The sequence below is a fragment of the Phalangium opilio genome, unplaced genomic scaffold, assembly GCF_054372755.1.
Source record: "Phalangium opilio isolate 3A_F unplaced genomic scaffold, DU_Popi_V2 ptg000063l_1, whole genome shotgun sequence".
Taxonomy (NCBI): domain Eukaryota; kingdom Metazoa; phylum Arthropoda; class Arachnida; order Opiliones; family Phalangiidae; genus Phalangium; species Phalangium opilio.
Genome location: NW_028324180.1, coordinates 2,924,853 through 2,939,084, shown reverse-complemented (window position 1 = coordinate 2,939,084; position 14,232 = coordinate 2,924,853). Strand labels below are relative to the sequence as shown.

Genomic DNA, 14,232 nt, shown 5'->3' with positions numbered 1-14,232 from the left:
CCAAGTTTCAAAATGAAAGTTATCAGTTGTTTAACTTCTGTTTCTGAAACACTATCCCAAAAACTTTAAGATGTCTTTCTCTACCGCTCCTCGTTTGCCCTGCCTGCCCGTGATCAAAATCCATCCGGCAGCGCTTACTCCCCGTCGTGCCACCCCCCAGTCGGCCGGACTGGACTTATATTGTCCAGTGGATACCGTAATCGACCCTCACGGTATCAAAATCGTGTCGACTGGGTTAGGCGTGATGCTGCCCGAGAACAGCTACGGCCGCCTTGTTGGCCGTAGCAGCTTAACAGCCCAAGGGCTGTTTGTCGCCGAGGGGACGATAGGTATGTTTATTAGTTATTTTATAGTGCGTAAAAGTATAATAATTCTTAACACTAATAGACGCCGACTATCGGGGACCCATAAAAGTCGTCGTCGCAAATGTCGGGGAAACCCCCTACGTTGTCAAGCGGGGTGATCGTTTCGCCCAATTGATCGTGACGCCGGTTATATTGCTAAGACCGGTGGAAACGGCGGTAAATATTTTCAATTTTTTAATTTAAGTTTTAACATGTGACACATTTTTTAATTTAGAATTCAACTTGTAACATGTTTTTATGTTGTTTCTAGACTTTGACCCCGACGTCACGCGGCAGTGGGGGGTTTGGGTCGACCGGTGTTTAATCTTTTTAAATGGTGGTGGGTTTTTAATATAAATATTTGTTATTGTATATATTATATTGTTTGTTATTAAAAAATTTTTATTTCTATATTTGTTATTCTTGTCAGACTTATAATTATAGGCTTATTTTCTAACTCCACCTTAATTAGCCTATCCAATGATATTATCTCTTTACTTACGCTCCGCCTAATGTGACAAATAGGATCCAATTAAAACTGCCTCTTAACTCTCTAGTATGTTACATATAGCATGTACTAGCAATTTAAATATCATTTGTTATCATAGCCCTCGCAATATGTTGTGCCTCATTTTCTTTTTTGTTTACGGGTTAATAGTCAACGTTTTGTTAACTCTTTACGAAATTGAACGGCGAAGCAGAAAACAATTAGAAAATAAACCCAAACGTCCCTCCGCCGATTGCACTTCCGAGTCAAATAACGATACAGGGTCAACGTGAAAAAATGAACTCTTTAAAACATGTTTGTTTATCCTTGCTGGTTGTTGATTATTTTGTAATATATATTCTGTATTTATTTATCACCCATATCTGTACATCTTATAAAAAGTAAATATTTGATGTCTTAAAATCTGTGTTTTTTATTAACTTTAGGCTTACAGAAAGCTGGAATGGTTAAAGGGCAACACCCAATGCTAGCAAGCCAGGGATGACGTCAAGGTTGACTATAGTTTTTAGTTTTAGTTTAAGTTAAGAAGATGATGTCATGGGGGATGAAACTAACAGCTCGGGCTAGTCCAGACTTGTCTGAAAAGTTTGGTTTGAGTCTGGTGGATGAGGAGAGGGCGGCCATCTTGGGGTGGCGGCCATCTTGGATCTCTGCGCAACTAGGTAGTCCCTACTACTTGAATCTTTTGCAGGTACAAAGTGTTCTTTGTGAACCACTCTATTGGATATCTTTGTGATTCCAAAGTGTTCTGTGAGAATCACTTTATTGGATATCTTTGTGATTCCAAGGTGTTCTGTGTGAATCGCTCTATTGGATATCTTTGTGATTTCAAAGTGTTCTGTGTCAATCGCTCTATTGGATATCTTTGTGATTCCAAAGTGTTCTGTGTCAATCGCTCTATTGGATATCTTTGTGATTCCAAAGTGTTCTGTGTGAACCGTTATATGGATATCTTTACGATACATCCTGCCAGAGATGTACGAATAGTTTCATATTAGCTTAGAGTAATTCATGACTAGGTAAAATTATCGGACCTCGAGAAAGTTTAAGGTTTACGTTGGTTCAAGGTTCATTTCGGAGTTTTCTTGGCAATAGCTGTTAAAAGGGAGCGAGTGAGGGTTGTAGGGCCTAGCTATTGCTACGAGAGAAAAAAAGCCACGAATCTTGCCTTAATTATAGAATTTCCAAGATGTAAAAAAACTAAAAGCGTAATCCCTGTTAGTAAAGCGTTGCAATGAAATTTAATTTCTTAATAAGCTCGTAAAAAGGCTACTTAAAACTGAACAGACTGGTTGAACTGAAATTTAGACACTAGTATCCAAATTTTAAACCAATATCAATTCCAATTAATTTTTTCAAAGGTTCACTAAATATCAGTTTCACAACTTCATTACCAACGCTCTACATATTTTAACGTTAAGACACTCATTAAAATTTATACATTACTCATTTTAAAAAGTTAAAAAAAATCTAAACTAATTTAAAGTAATTACAACTAGAACACCCAAATAGCTTAAATTTTATATTTAAATAATATCTTTTATTATAACCTTTTCTTTGTATAATTTTGTATAATATACCAGTAATAGTATTTTGGCAAAGAAAAATATGAACTAATTTAATTGTCTGATTAACTAACACTACACTTTGTGTAAAAATTGATTTTAAAGTGTAATAGAACTTTTCACTATTGTCGTCACCAAAAAATATAGACATTGCCCCCATAAATAAAAAATAACTAAACTATTTTTTCAATCAAAATATTCCAGGAAGTTTTGCATATTCTCTTAGTGTTTCTAAACAGCTACGGTTATCAATCTGCGTGACAGGTGAAGTTTCCCATGCACAAAATAATGATTAAAAAACAGCAGTGTTCTTTAAGTTTAAGCTTATAGTTGCGTGACAAAATTTTAAAAACATAGCCTAAAATTTTATATTTAAATGAACATATAATAGCCAGTAAATGGTAAAGTTTTACTTCAACCCGCCGCCCCTCGCCATTTACACAACTAATATAACCAAGTACAACATTCTTTCGACAAATCAGTAATTTCCTATCGTATCAACATGCGCCAACAGAAAGATATTTCATCATAGCCAACACGAGTAATATAAAATACTTAAAATGTACAGTTGAAAAATACGATGACCAATAGAACTTCCCCAACTATCATTTTGGAAAAAAAAACCCAACAAGACCTACGACAGAGACGACATATCAAGAAATATCCATATTCAATTTCTCTACTGATATTCAGACGCTTTGGATTGGCCCGTTCAAAGAGTGAAAGTGACTTTGGATTAAGCACTACAAAGATGTACAAAGAAACAACCTTTGTGTTGGCTTCAACTATACCAATTCCAAAAAATATATATCCCAATGCTTCAACTTCGCTACATAACTCCTTTACGACTTGGCAATTGGCCCACAAACAAAATAGAAGCTCGTAAAAGGATTCGCAAAATAACTTCTTCAAACAAAGGTTGCCTAATAACGGCTGTGTATGTACTGTCAGAAGTTTAGCTCACTTCTGTAAGCCTAGCTTCTGGGCGACAAAGTTTTGAGGGAATAAGGGACTTGTCAGAATGCCTACCCTTCAGGAACTGACTACCCCGTGTCCGAGGGTGGTGAAACACCCCAAATCCCCCCTCCTTCACCACCCGATTAAACCTCAATTACTTCACTCGTTAATCTTTCATCACCGTGGACTATCAATTCAATTTGCATTGAAACTTCATAATTAAAACCATCGCAATGAACGTTTGACAAACAAAAGAAGCTCGATGAAATCGGTAATTAAAGATGTCAATTAATGACACTCACTCATTAACCATTAACCACTAACGCTATCATGCAATAATAATGAATACGAAAAATGTTTGTGAAATGATATAGAATTATCACTAACAATTAAAGGGCATCTGAACAACTCATATTTTACATCAACATATCAGTACGCTTTTAAAAAGCATCTTTAAAAATGTTAAAGGTGATTTAACAAAGACACCCCTCCCCCCCCCTTTATAGGAGACAAAAAATTACTGTTTTCCTGACAACTAGGCTATTATAAATTCCCAATTTGAGAGTCCTAGGATTAAATGTATATAAACACTTTTTTAAAATAGAATCTTTCACTTGAGAGATTATCAAAATTATTATAGGCATTCAACATTAATGTTGGACTTTTAAATCCATCCTTCACGTATGATTGTCTGTGAAAATTTCATTAATCTCTTCAATGATTCCATTGTGAAACTTATATTTACCACTGAATTGAAAATTTTACGAGAACAAATCACTTATTATTTTAAAAACCATTCTGGAGACAAAAATTAAATTTTCCTTCGAAAGCTACGAATAAAACCTTATAAAATACGCAACTATTAGCTTAAACATGGAAAACATAAAATATTACTAGAAAAAAAATTTAATAATATAATTTATAATACAAATCAACCATGGGAATTTAATCCCAAATTAAATGCTGTAAATAAATGTAGCTATACCAAACCAAAAGTCTACATAAAATAAATCTTTTGTGCATTAACAGAACATCATCATACGTGTTTAAAGCTTTTAAAATACTCAAAAAACTAAATATTCATAATGTTATTTAATTCTTTAATGATTCACGAGGAATTATTAAACAAAAGTTAACTTCAAAATTCCAGATAATGTTATAATTATTTATTAAAGAACTCTAATAAAATTATTGACCATAATTTTTATAGTTATTAAATTACTGTACTCAAGACCTAAATAGCTGACAACACGCAATTTCAAGATTAATTTCATAAGTATAAATAAATAGTTATTTCTAATGCTTAATGCTAAAGCTATACAGTTCCATTGCCTGCCCTAACACGGTGCTTATATTCTACCCTACAATTTTTCAATACCAAAGTCAGAAACCAACTAGAAGTCAACACGAGGGCGGACCTTAAAGTAGCCTTTTCAAAAATACACAAAAAAGAAAATCTCTAACAGTACCAAAGTAGCGATGTTGCACTAAACTTGCGCCTGTTATTGCTTTTAAATTATTATCAAATTGCCCCATTTAGAACGATATTACTAAATTGGATGTTTTTCTACAAAAATATTGCTACCTTTCCCAAATTATTGGTAGTTAGTTTATTTATAGTCACGTTTACCACAATTTGCCTATTTCACCAACTGCCAGAATAAGACATACTTTAAAGTCATTTATGTTGAACGTGAAAGTTAAGAGCAATATCCGTATTTAAATGTTGTTGGAACAATGGCATTAAAACAGTCTTTCAGAATGATCTGCGTGGGAACATCTGGTATATTTCTGGTCAACCCCCATCGAGAATTAATTAATAATGCCGATTCTATGGTATGAGGGAATACGCGATGAAATAATGGCTAAAATCAACCCCGGTTTCAACATTAAAATAAATTAATAAACAATTAAGACTGAAGTGTCAGATATTAGTCAAAAATGTCTTGATTAGAATCAAGACTTAAAAAAGTATCGACAAGACTGAGGTTATCACTTGACTTAAGGTTCAGATATTAATTTTTCTTTTTAATTGAAGCTTAAAGGCATGCTTAAGAAAAAAAACAACGTTCCATTACCGTTTTACGTTGAAATAACTTATTTTACAGGTAATCAATTTCAAAAATTTACTTATCTCGGGTTTTCGGGCACAATTCCATTCCCCAAAACATTTTATCATTACATTAATTATTTTTGAGAGATAACGTGTCAAAATAAACTTTAAAACAATAGAAAACTGAATGAGCGGTCTGTTTAGCCATGACCAAACTTTCAAATCAGTGTTGCCAATGTTAGAAAGTGGATTTTCCCACTTCCATTTTAAAATTTCACTCATTTCCCGCACCCCCTTTTTTTACAGTCATATTTATCTCGACTATTTTATCCTAATAAGCTTAATATGGAATATCACTCCGCATGGCTTTGAAAATATGTACAAATGCTCCAGAGAGTATAGCCGCCTGTATACCGAATTAATTCGGTATACAGGCGGCCTTTACGTAGCCCCATTTGTTGCCCCCCCCTTTTCTATCTATCTCGTTCCTCTAGATGGTACCGTGCCTGAAGGGGGAAAATATGGCTGGAGGGGGGGGGACGGCACGTATCACGTGATATTGTTGGAGGGAAATTTGAATTTGTTTTTAGTGTATTGGTACGACGTCATGTGACTTGGTGACGACATTCAGTGTCCATAATGTTATTATTTGGTGTATCTTTAGGCTACTGTATATATTTAGTGGATGATTTAATGGTAATTCTATAGGTTCAGTAGACCCTTTCTACACGCACCCGTCCCGTAATGTTTTTTTTGAATGATTTTAAGGTCTCTCCATGTATGCTTATGCCATACTAAAGAACTAGATTAGGTTTACGTAGTTTATTGAAAATTAAGCAAAGACTAAGTTCTACAGTAAGGATGTATGCTTTGTATTGTTATTATTAGGTGTATTTTTAGGATATTGCGTACATTTAGGGTATAATGTGTTGGTAATTCTATAAGTTCAAGTAAACCCTTTCTACACCGTCCTGTATGATTTTAAGGTATCCATGTATGTTTATGTTATACTAAAGAACTAGTTTTAAGTGAGATAAGGTTTACATTGAAAAAAGGTTCAACTAACCCTATGATGCGGTACTACAGTAGGGTGTTATAGCTAGTAAACGAAATACAAGGTTAGAACAATAGTACATTTTAATACCATAAACGTGGTATTACGATAGTTTTGGCACAGTTTGGCATTTGATTAGAAGTTAAAATGAAGCAGTACAGCTAAAAAAAACTCAGAACATAAGGATTACATTAGTTTTAATACGAATTTGGAGAATAAGTACAATTACTTGAGTTAAAATGCGAAATATTACTAAAAAACATTAGAAAATACGGGTTACGCAGAATACATGGCAAACAAGCACAATACTAGTTATTAAATTAAACAAACATATAGGATTGACTGAAAAATATATACGCGCTAAAATACTGATATACAGTTAAAAGGCGCAATCGGTACTGAAAAACATCATCAAAAAGCAAGAATTACACCGATTTTGATAACAAACAAATTCACTAAAATGCAAAATTATTGCTACTTCAAAAAAATAGTAGTACAAGATGATTAAGCACATAAACATTTACCATCATAGAAAATAGAACAATATTACTGCATGCGAGATTATTAAGTACATATATATCCATGTACCTTCTATAAAACACCATTAATTAAATTGATTCATATTAGTTTTAATACGAATTTGGAGAATAAGTACAATTACTTGAGCTAAAATGCAAAAAATTACTAAAAAACATCAGAAAATACGAATTACATAGAATACATGGCAAATAAGCACAATACTAGTTATTAAACTAAAAATCCTCATTGGATTGACTGAAAAATATATACGCGCTAAAATATTGATATACAGTTAAAATGCGCAATCGCTACTAAAAACATCATCAAAAAGCAAGAATTACACTGATTTTGATAACAAACGAATTCACTAAAATGCAAAATTAATACTACTTCAAAAAAAAAATGGTAGTACAAGATGATTAAGCACATAAACATTTACCATCTTAGAAAGTATAGCAATACTACTGCATGCGAGATTATTAAGTGCATATATACCCTTGTACCTTCATAGAAAATATAACAATACTACTTTTAATATGAATTAAAAGCAATAATGGTTATTATACGATTTCAGTACAAATATCAGGCTAGTTATTAAACTAAAATGTTCACGGGATTGACGAAAAAATATATTTTTTCTGACGCGCTAAAATACTGATATACGATTACTGATAAAAATATGGAAATATTACTAAAAAAACGTTATAATTATCATCAAAAAATAAAAATTACACTTATACAAAACAATTCAATACTTATTTTTATACTAAAGTGCTAATATATACTAATTAAAAAAGCTTACTAAATGCAAAAATATTACCAAAAACGCTGCGTATTCGTTAAAATATTGTTACATATTATTAATTGAAATACGTTAATAATACTAAAAATAATACTTGAGATACTAATTAAAATACTGATACTGGGTATCTAAAATATATACAAGTAACTTATGTGGAAAATGTCAAGGATTCTAGTTAATATAACCGTAGGGGGCAGTTTTATAGTCAGGTAGAATTCTAACTTTATCCACTACGACCTGATATGTTTTGGTCTGGTTGATCGTGATCAGAGTGTGATCTTGTAGACGTCTGATTTGAGGACCAATAGGGACTTGAACCGAGTTCATTAGAGGTTCACCTTCATTGTTTACGCCTAGTAGATTCTTCATTGTTTCAAAATTTATATAATTTTCAGTAGAGGCGTTTAAATAAAATCCTTTAACTTTGATAATGTTAGTTTTTTTGCCGGTTTTAGGGTCTAGAATATCCATAGAATAGTTCTTTGGTCCAGCACTCCCCCATTCGCAAATATACGCATCTGGGCCATAGGGTTCTAGTTCATTTTTTAGTTCCCCTAAATAATCGCCTGTGGGTAGCAAATGTGCGCCGTCTGGCGAGAGGTACACTAAACTATCTGTGTCATAATAAAAACAAAGGTCTCCGACCTTTTCAAGATGTTTTAGTAAATGTAATCGAGCCATAGATGTTGTGTAGCAAGCGATAACTACGTTTGTATGTTTGTGTACGAACTCGTTTTCTAGGATGTGTTCGTACTTTACTAGTACGGTGTTTTCGTTGATTGTTAGTAAACTTTTAACCTCCAAGTCTGGATTTAATATTAATCCGTACAATTTGTTGGCATCTTTGATTAGTTCGGTAGAGGTGTGTCTTGTTTTCTGGCCAAATTTACACCAAAAAGAGTTGAGCATAAGTTTGCTAAGACATCTGAGACCTTCATTTTTCTCTACTTTAGTGATATCCAGTTCTACACCCTCTTCGTCTTTGAAACTTTTGACATAGTTCTCCTTATCTTCTTGAGTCTGGCAATCTGCCGGGAAGCCGCTAGCTAGGGTTTTGTATTCTAAAAAGGTATTAACATAATCTTTAAACAGTCCTCCCTGTTTTGTTTTGGGGTCGTACTGTGTCACTTTGTATGACCAAGCCTCGTACATTCGTGTGATTGTGTAACCATTCTCTACTGCATGACGTAACTCGTCGACTACCCATGTACCTCTCAATTCTCTTTTTTCAGGAGTATGTTCGCAATCACCTTGAAACTGGGTTTTACAACATGTGTAGCATAATGGAAATGTTAATTTTCCATTAATACGAGCGGGCAGAACGGGATGAATTAGGTTTTGGGCCGGTAATATGTCACATTTAAGAAGACCATCAAACGAAAATATGTCAGGAAAATCGTCTAATATGATCTCAGGATGTCCTATAGGTATCTTGGTGGTTTTATTAATGAATGGGTATAGACTTGTGAAATCCACGTAGTGAATTCGCTCCGATCCTGTTGTTTTATGGTATAGTTTTGTTGCGCAACATCTCCCCCCGAAGAATGCATCACGAGGGTCTAATCTTTTTACTATTTTAGGCATAATATCATTATGGTTTAAAAACTCTATTATTTCGGGTTTATTTACTTTTTCCTTCTGCCATGCGCACTCCCATTTGACATTTACTGTATAATTGAGAGATTCTAATTTGGCTAACATGATCATGCTTCTAAAATATCTGGAATTCAAGGTTTGCGCAGGGTCTCCATGCAAAGCCTTGTTTCTGTTTAAAGGAAAGTGTATTTTACAACCATGATAGAAACACCCCCAATACTCGAATATTTCCTTGTTGATTTCACAAAATCCGTCTACTTTAAGTTTTTTGATTCTGGTTTCTTTCCCTCTAAAGGAGGATTGGATAGTTATGTTTCTTTTGTGTGCAGTCCACTCTAACCATTCTATAGCCCCTATCGACTGATTTTCGCTAAGTCTATAATAATTAGCGGGTATGATGCCTATAGTATCAGGTTTAAGATAATTTCGGCGAAACACATAAGAGCACACGCCAGGAAGAGTAATTGCGCCGCAATTAAATGGATCTACGCCAGTTACTTTAATGAGTAGCGTACGGAAAGTTAAACATCCTAGGAATAGTAAAACCGTATCGTTCTCACAATAATAATTGAGTTCACTCAGGAAGTCGAAACCGTGACCTTTACTATCCTCGGAGCTATGCCATTTTAAGAAGATATCTAAATTTTTCCTTGTAAAATATTGACAACCATAAGCTTCGATAGGGGGGAGATTAGTTTCTATAACATAGTTGGTTTCATTCTGTCTATTTACTTCAAAATTATGTTCTACAACATTGAATAAAAAATGTGGAAAATACCCTTTGGCTACGTCGGGTATACCAAAAGTAGAGGGAAACTTTGCTAAAGCTACAGGGATGAAATTATAGGAATCAAGAAATAGCAAGTTAAACAATTTCATTTCTAAAATTCGAGTTCCGTTAATTTTCAAAGATGGAACGAATTTTTCATCTCTATTTATGATTTCTCGAATTAGTAACTGATTATCATAATTACTGCCATAGTGAGACAGTATGATGACGTTCTTAACGGCATGCAACTGCATTAAATAATCTAAAAATAAAGCTATAGGATTACCGCCTGAAAATTGTTGCTTACGCTTACCAAACTGACTACACATATTACAGTTAAAATTTAGGGATGTTTCATCTATACAATGCTCACACACGGTTATGCTGACTAATAGGATAGCCTGGTGTTCATAGGCTCCTAACTTTTCCTGACACACCTTCGTTTGCACGCATTCTACGTCAAAGAAAATGTACATAAGATTTGGCTGATTAGGTCTAGGCTTTTTAACGGATGGCACTTCCAGAGGTTTGGCTTTGATAACCTGGATATAACATAAGTGATTGCTGGGCTGATATTTCTTACAGACCTGGCAATAAATCTCATCACACGTATGCATCTCAGTTCTTCGGGAAAAATCAATAATTTTTAAACAGTCTTTACAGTGAAAAAGGCGCTCACATAGGGACTTTTTACTGCTGGAAGATGCTAAGTGGCTTTGATAGCAATCATCGCCTAAGAATTTCCGTAAGCAAGACTCACAAGCTATCTGGGAACCTTGGCAGATAGTGGGTCTCATGCAACTAAAACAAAAGTCATTACATTTATGGGACTGTATTCGCCAATGGGGTACGAGACATTTTTCGCAGAATCGGTCGTGGCTAAAAAGTGGCCTTAATTTTGTAATAACGTTATAATGGTTATTTTCATTCAATAAAAAGAGGCGGCGCCTAGTATCATATGGATCATTTTCGCCTAAAATCAAAACAGGGACGCTATTTTCGAATTTGTAGACGAAAATCGAATATTGATTTAAATAAGATTTGAACCTTTCAAACGATTCGGCAGTCCCACACTCACTAACTTTTACATCGGCCTTATAACATAAATCTAAAGCCTCATTTCTTTGTAGTGTGCCCTTTGGATCTATTTTAGATATAGTTAAATATCGCGTTTTTAGAGTCTTGTCACCCGTTGTATCGTCGGCGTAAGCTCTATGAGTCATAGCTACACATAACGCTTGAGCTAAACACAGGTTGTCAGAATTGACTATACGTACAATACCTCGTCTATCTTTACAGAATAGATTGAAAGGTTTAATCCCTCGTGCTACAGGGCGCCCTTTACCCTCCGGTATTCTTACAATGCTAAAAATAATTTTAACAGGACCTAGGAAAAATGCTTCCATTTCGTCATCATAGAGCATAACACTAAGCTGGTCAAAAAGAATATTGGGGTCTACTTGATCAGCTCTTCTAAAGGATAATTCTAGTTCAGACCTACAAATATTCGCCGCACTCTTTAAAGTAATTTGGACGTAGTCTGTAGGTCTATACTTACTAAGGATGCATTTGGTTACGGTACATACACTAGCGACGGGATCGTCAGTAACTCTAAGTACTACCTCTCGGCCATACATGTTAAAATGTTTGTAAAATCTCTCACTTTGCCCTATTATCTCGCAAGAAGGTACGTTGTCAATAGGTGCGGGTTGGTCCGTTTCTCCTCCTCCCCATTGTACGTCGATATCATCGTCAGAAAGCGTCTCTTCAGAACCGTTCTCCCTCTCCAAGGTATCGTTCAATAGTATCTCCTCTGCGGGTGGTCCTTGATCTTTTCCGTCTAAAAATGCGGCTATCTCTTTGTCATATTGCGAGCTGTTGAAGTCGGCGATTTGAGCTTCTTCGTGTATACCCAGCTCAATTTCTTCTTGTCGTTTCGCTAGGCGATCTACATATTCAGTTCTTAAGGGACTCGGAATTAGATCCCTTAGGTTTTCCAATTCTTCTATGGTATTACAGTCCTCTGGTCTATTTATAGTCAGTTCGTTCAATGTTGTACGGAGAGTTTCAGGATCCATGTTTATCTTTCGATGTTTGAAGATCGACTGCGTATTTTGATCATTTCCTAAGCCGCTTTTATACTAAATTTCTTAATAGACACGCCTACATTCCTCAATAATTTAACAATAGCCTTTATTACCTGATCCTATCAGTCACCAGATGTTTTCACACAATGCATTTTCGGAGCCAGGCCTGTTAATAGTTTACCCATTTTATAACAAAATAGCGCTGGCTTTGCTTTATGTCAAATAAATTGTCAACAGAAGAGCGGACTATAAATAGAATTTTGGTATAAACACCGCAAATAAGGGACAATTTTATTGGGGTAATAAATGAAAAACATGGTGTGTAAAAACTTTCTAGTGAGTCTCAATTGTGACAATATCCTTTGTTGTCTTCAAGTCTGATAAATAATAACGTTCCGAATTTCTCTAACAGGTCATAAAAACCATTGTACATTTTTCAAAAAAAATGCCACCTTAAGCTAACTAAATTTCTTAATAGACACGCCCACGTTATTCAATCGTTTAACAATATCTTGATTTATTGCTTATCAGTCATCAGATGTTTTTCTCTTTATGCATTTTCGGACACACGCCTGTTAATAGTTTACCGATTTTATAACAAAAGAACGTTGGATTTGCTTTATGTCAAATAAATTGTCAAGAAAAGAGTGGCCTATAAATAGATTTTTGGTATAAACACCGCAAATAAGGGACAATACTTGTAATAAATAAAAAACAGGGTGCGTAAAGCGTTTCTAGAGATTCTCAATTGTGAAAATATCCTTTGATATCTTCATGTCTGCTAAATAATATGGTTCCGAATTTCCTTAATAGGTCATAAAAACCATTGTACACTTTTCAAAAAAAATGCTAACCTATGAAAAGATAGTTTCTCACGGTCATGAATCACACTGTGAATGTGTAGGAGAGACGTCAGCCTACACAATTAAAAAAGCAATGAATCACAAAATAGATTCCAATGAAAACAATGAAATAGCACTGGTCAACCACCTCCTAAAGCCCTTGCCTGAACGTGTTTACGGAATAGGTAATAAAATATTTCATCAACCAGCTAGCAACTAGACACTTACATATAACATATTTAATTCCTTAAGAGGCCAAATTTCGAAACTTTTAAAGAAGAGACAATGCCAATCGAAATCGTATTCGTTATGAAAAGGTTTATCAACGGAATGAAATTCTCAAAACAAGTCCAAACATTATGCGTCTTTCGCAGGATTAGAACAAAAGACCTTTCTCCACCGATGTGTATAACAAAAGGCGTAAATGTATGTACTACCGAAATGCGATTGATTGGGTTAATTTGTGATTAATGATAATTTTCGCTACTTGCTAGTGTAGTGATAGAACTGTAATACCTTTGAAAAAGGACACAATTGACTGTGAAAGGCTTGTTAATAAAGGAAGCTAAACCCAATGCCATATGGTCTGATTTGGGTAAAGAATTCTAGTGCTTTGTGAGAATGACTGAAACAAACAAGGATTTGAGCCTGATTTTTCTACCAAAGTATTCTTAATCTCGTCAAAGTTCTGTATAGACTGAACGATCTGACAAGAAATAATATTAATGTTTTACCCTACCCAACTTGTTAACAATGTTGAACCCACAATTATTTAAGATCGGCTTAAGAGACTTCATCGAGGGGGAAAATCACAATATATTGTATGGTTTGCGATAAAATGGTTAAAAAATGTACTGTTTTTTAACGAATGTTTTGATTAATCCTAGATTGATACAGCGTTTACTTGAGATGTAAGCACTGAAAGTTTTTGATTTAGCTGCCAGATTGAAGGTAAAATGGGGTATTTAGGATAGCTTTGTTACATTATTTGCTACGTTAAAGATGATAAAAGAGCGTTATTTCGGGCATCTTTAAAAAAGAACGAAATTAGTCTCCTAGTCTATAGTTCTGGAAAAATACTCATATATTTTCATGGTTTCGGTTAACGCACCAAAAAGGCCTTTTAAACTTGTCAG

General features: G+C 34.4%; 1 protein-coding gene across 1 annotated transcript; it reads right to left on the bottom strand.

Annotated features, from left to right (window-relative positions):
- Positions 1-5,074: 5,074 nt before the first annotated feature.
- Positions 5,075-13,578, bottom strand: LOC149662735 (uncharacterized). The gene is made up of 3 exons (XM_089842269.1): positions 11,831-13,578; positions 8,533-8,863; positions 5,075-5,165 (listed from the first exon to the last, which is right to left on the bottom strand). Exons 1-3 carry the CDS (start codon positions 12,243-12,245, stop codon positions 5,075-5,077), a joined length of 837 nt encoding a protein of 278 aa, XP_089698395.1. The 5' UTR covers positions 12,246-13,578.
- Between the last annotated feature and the right edge of the window lie 654 nt (positions 13,579-14,232).

What these genes read in the sequence shown, in the direction of transcription:
- LOC149662735 (XM_089842269.1), bottom strand. Translation starts at nt 12,245, where the DNA reads ATGGATCCTGAAACTCTCCGTACAACATTGAACGAACTGACTATAAAT. An exon ending in TTGCGAGATAATAGGGCAAA is followed by an intron (nt 8,864 to 11,830) that starts GTGAGAGATTTT and finishes ATACCTTTTTAG; the next exon opens with AATACAAAACCCTAGCTAGC. An exon ending in GAACACATCCTAGAAAACGA is followed by an intron (nt 5,166 to 8,532) that starts GTTCGTACACAA and finishes GGGGTTGACCAG; the next exon opens with AAATATACCAGATGTTCCCA.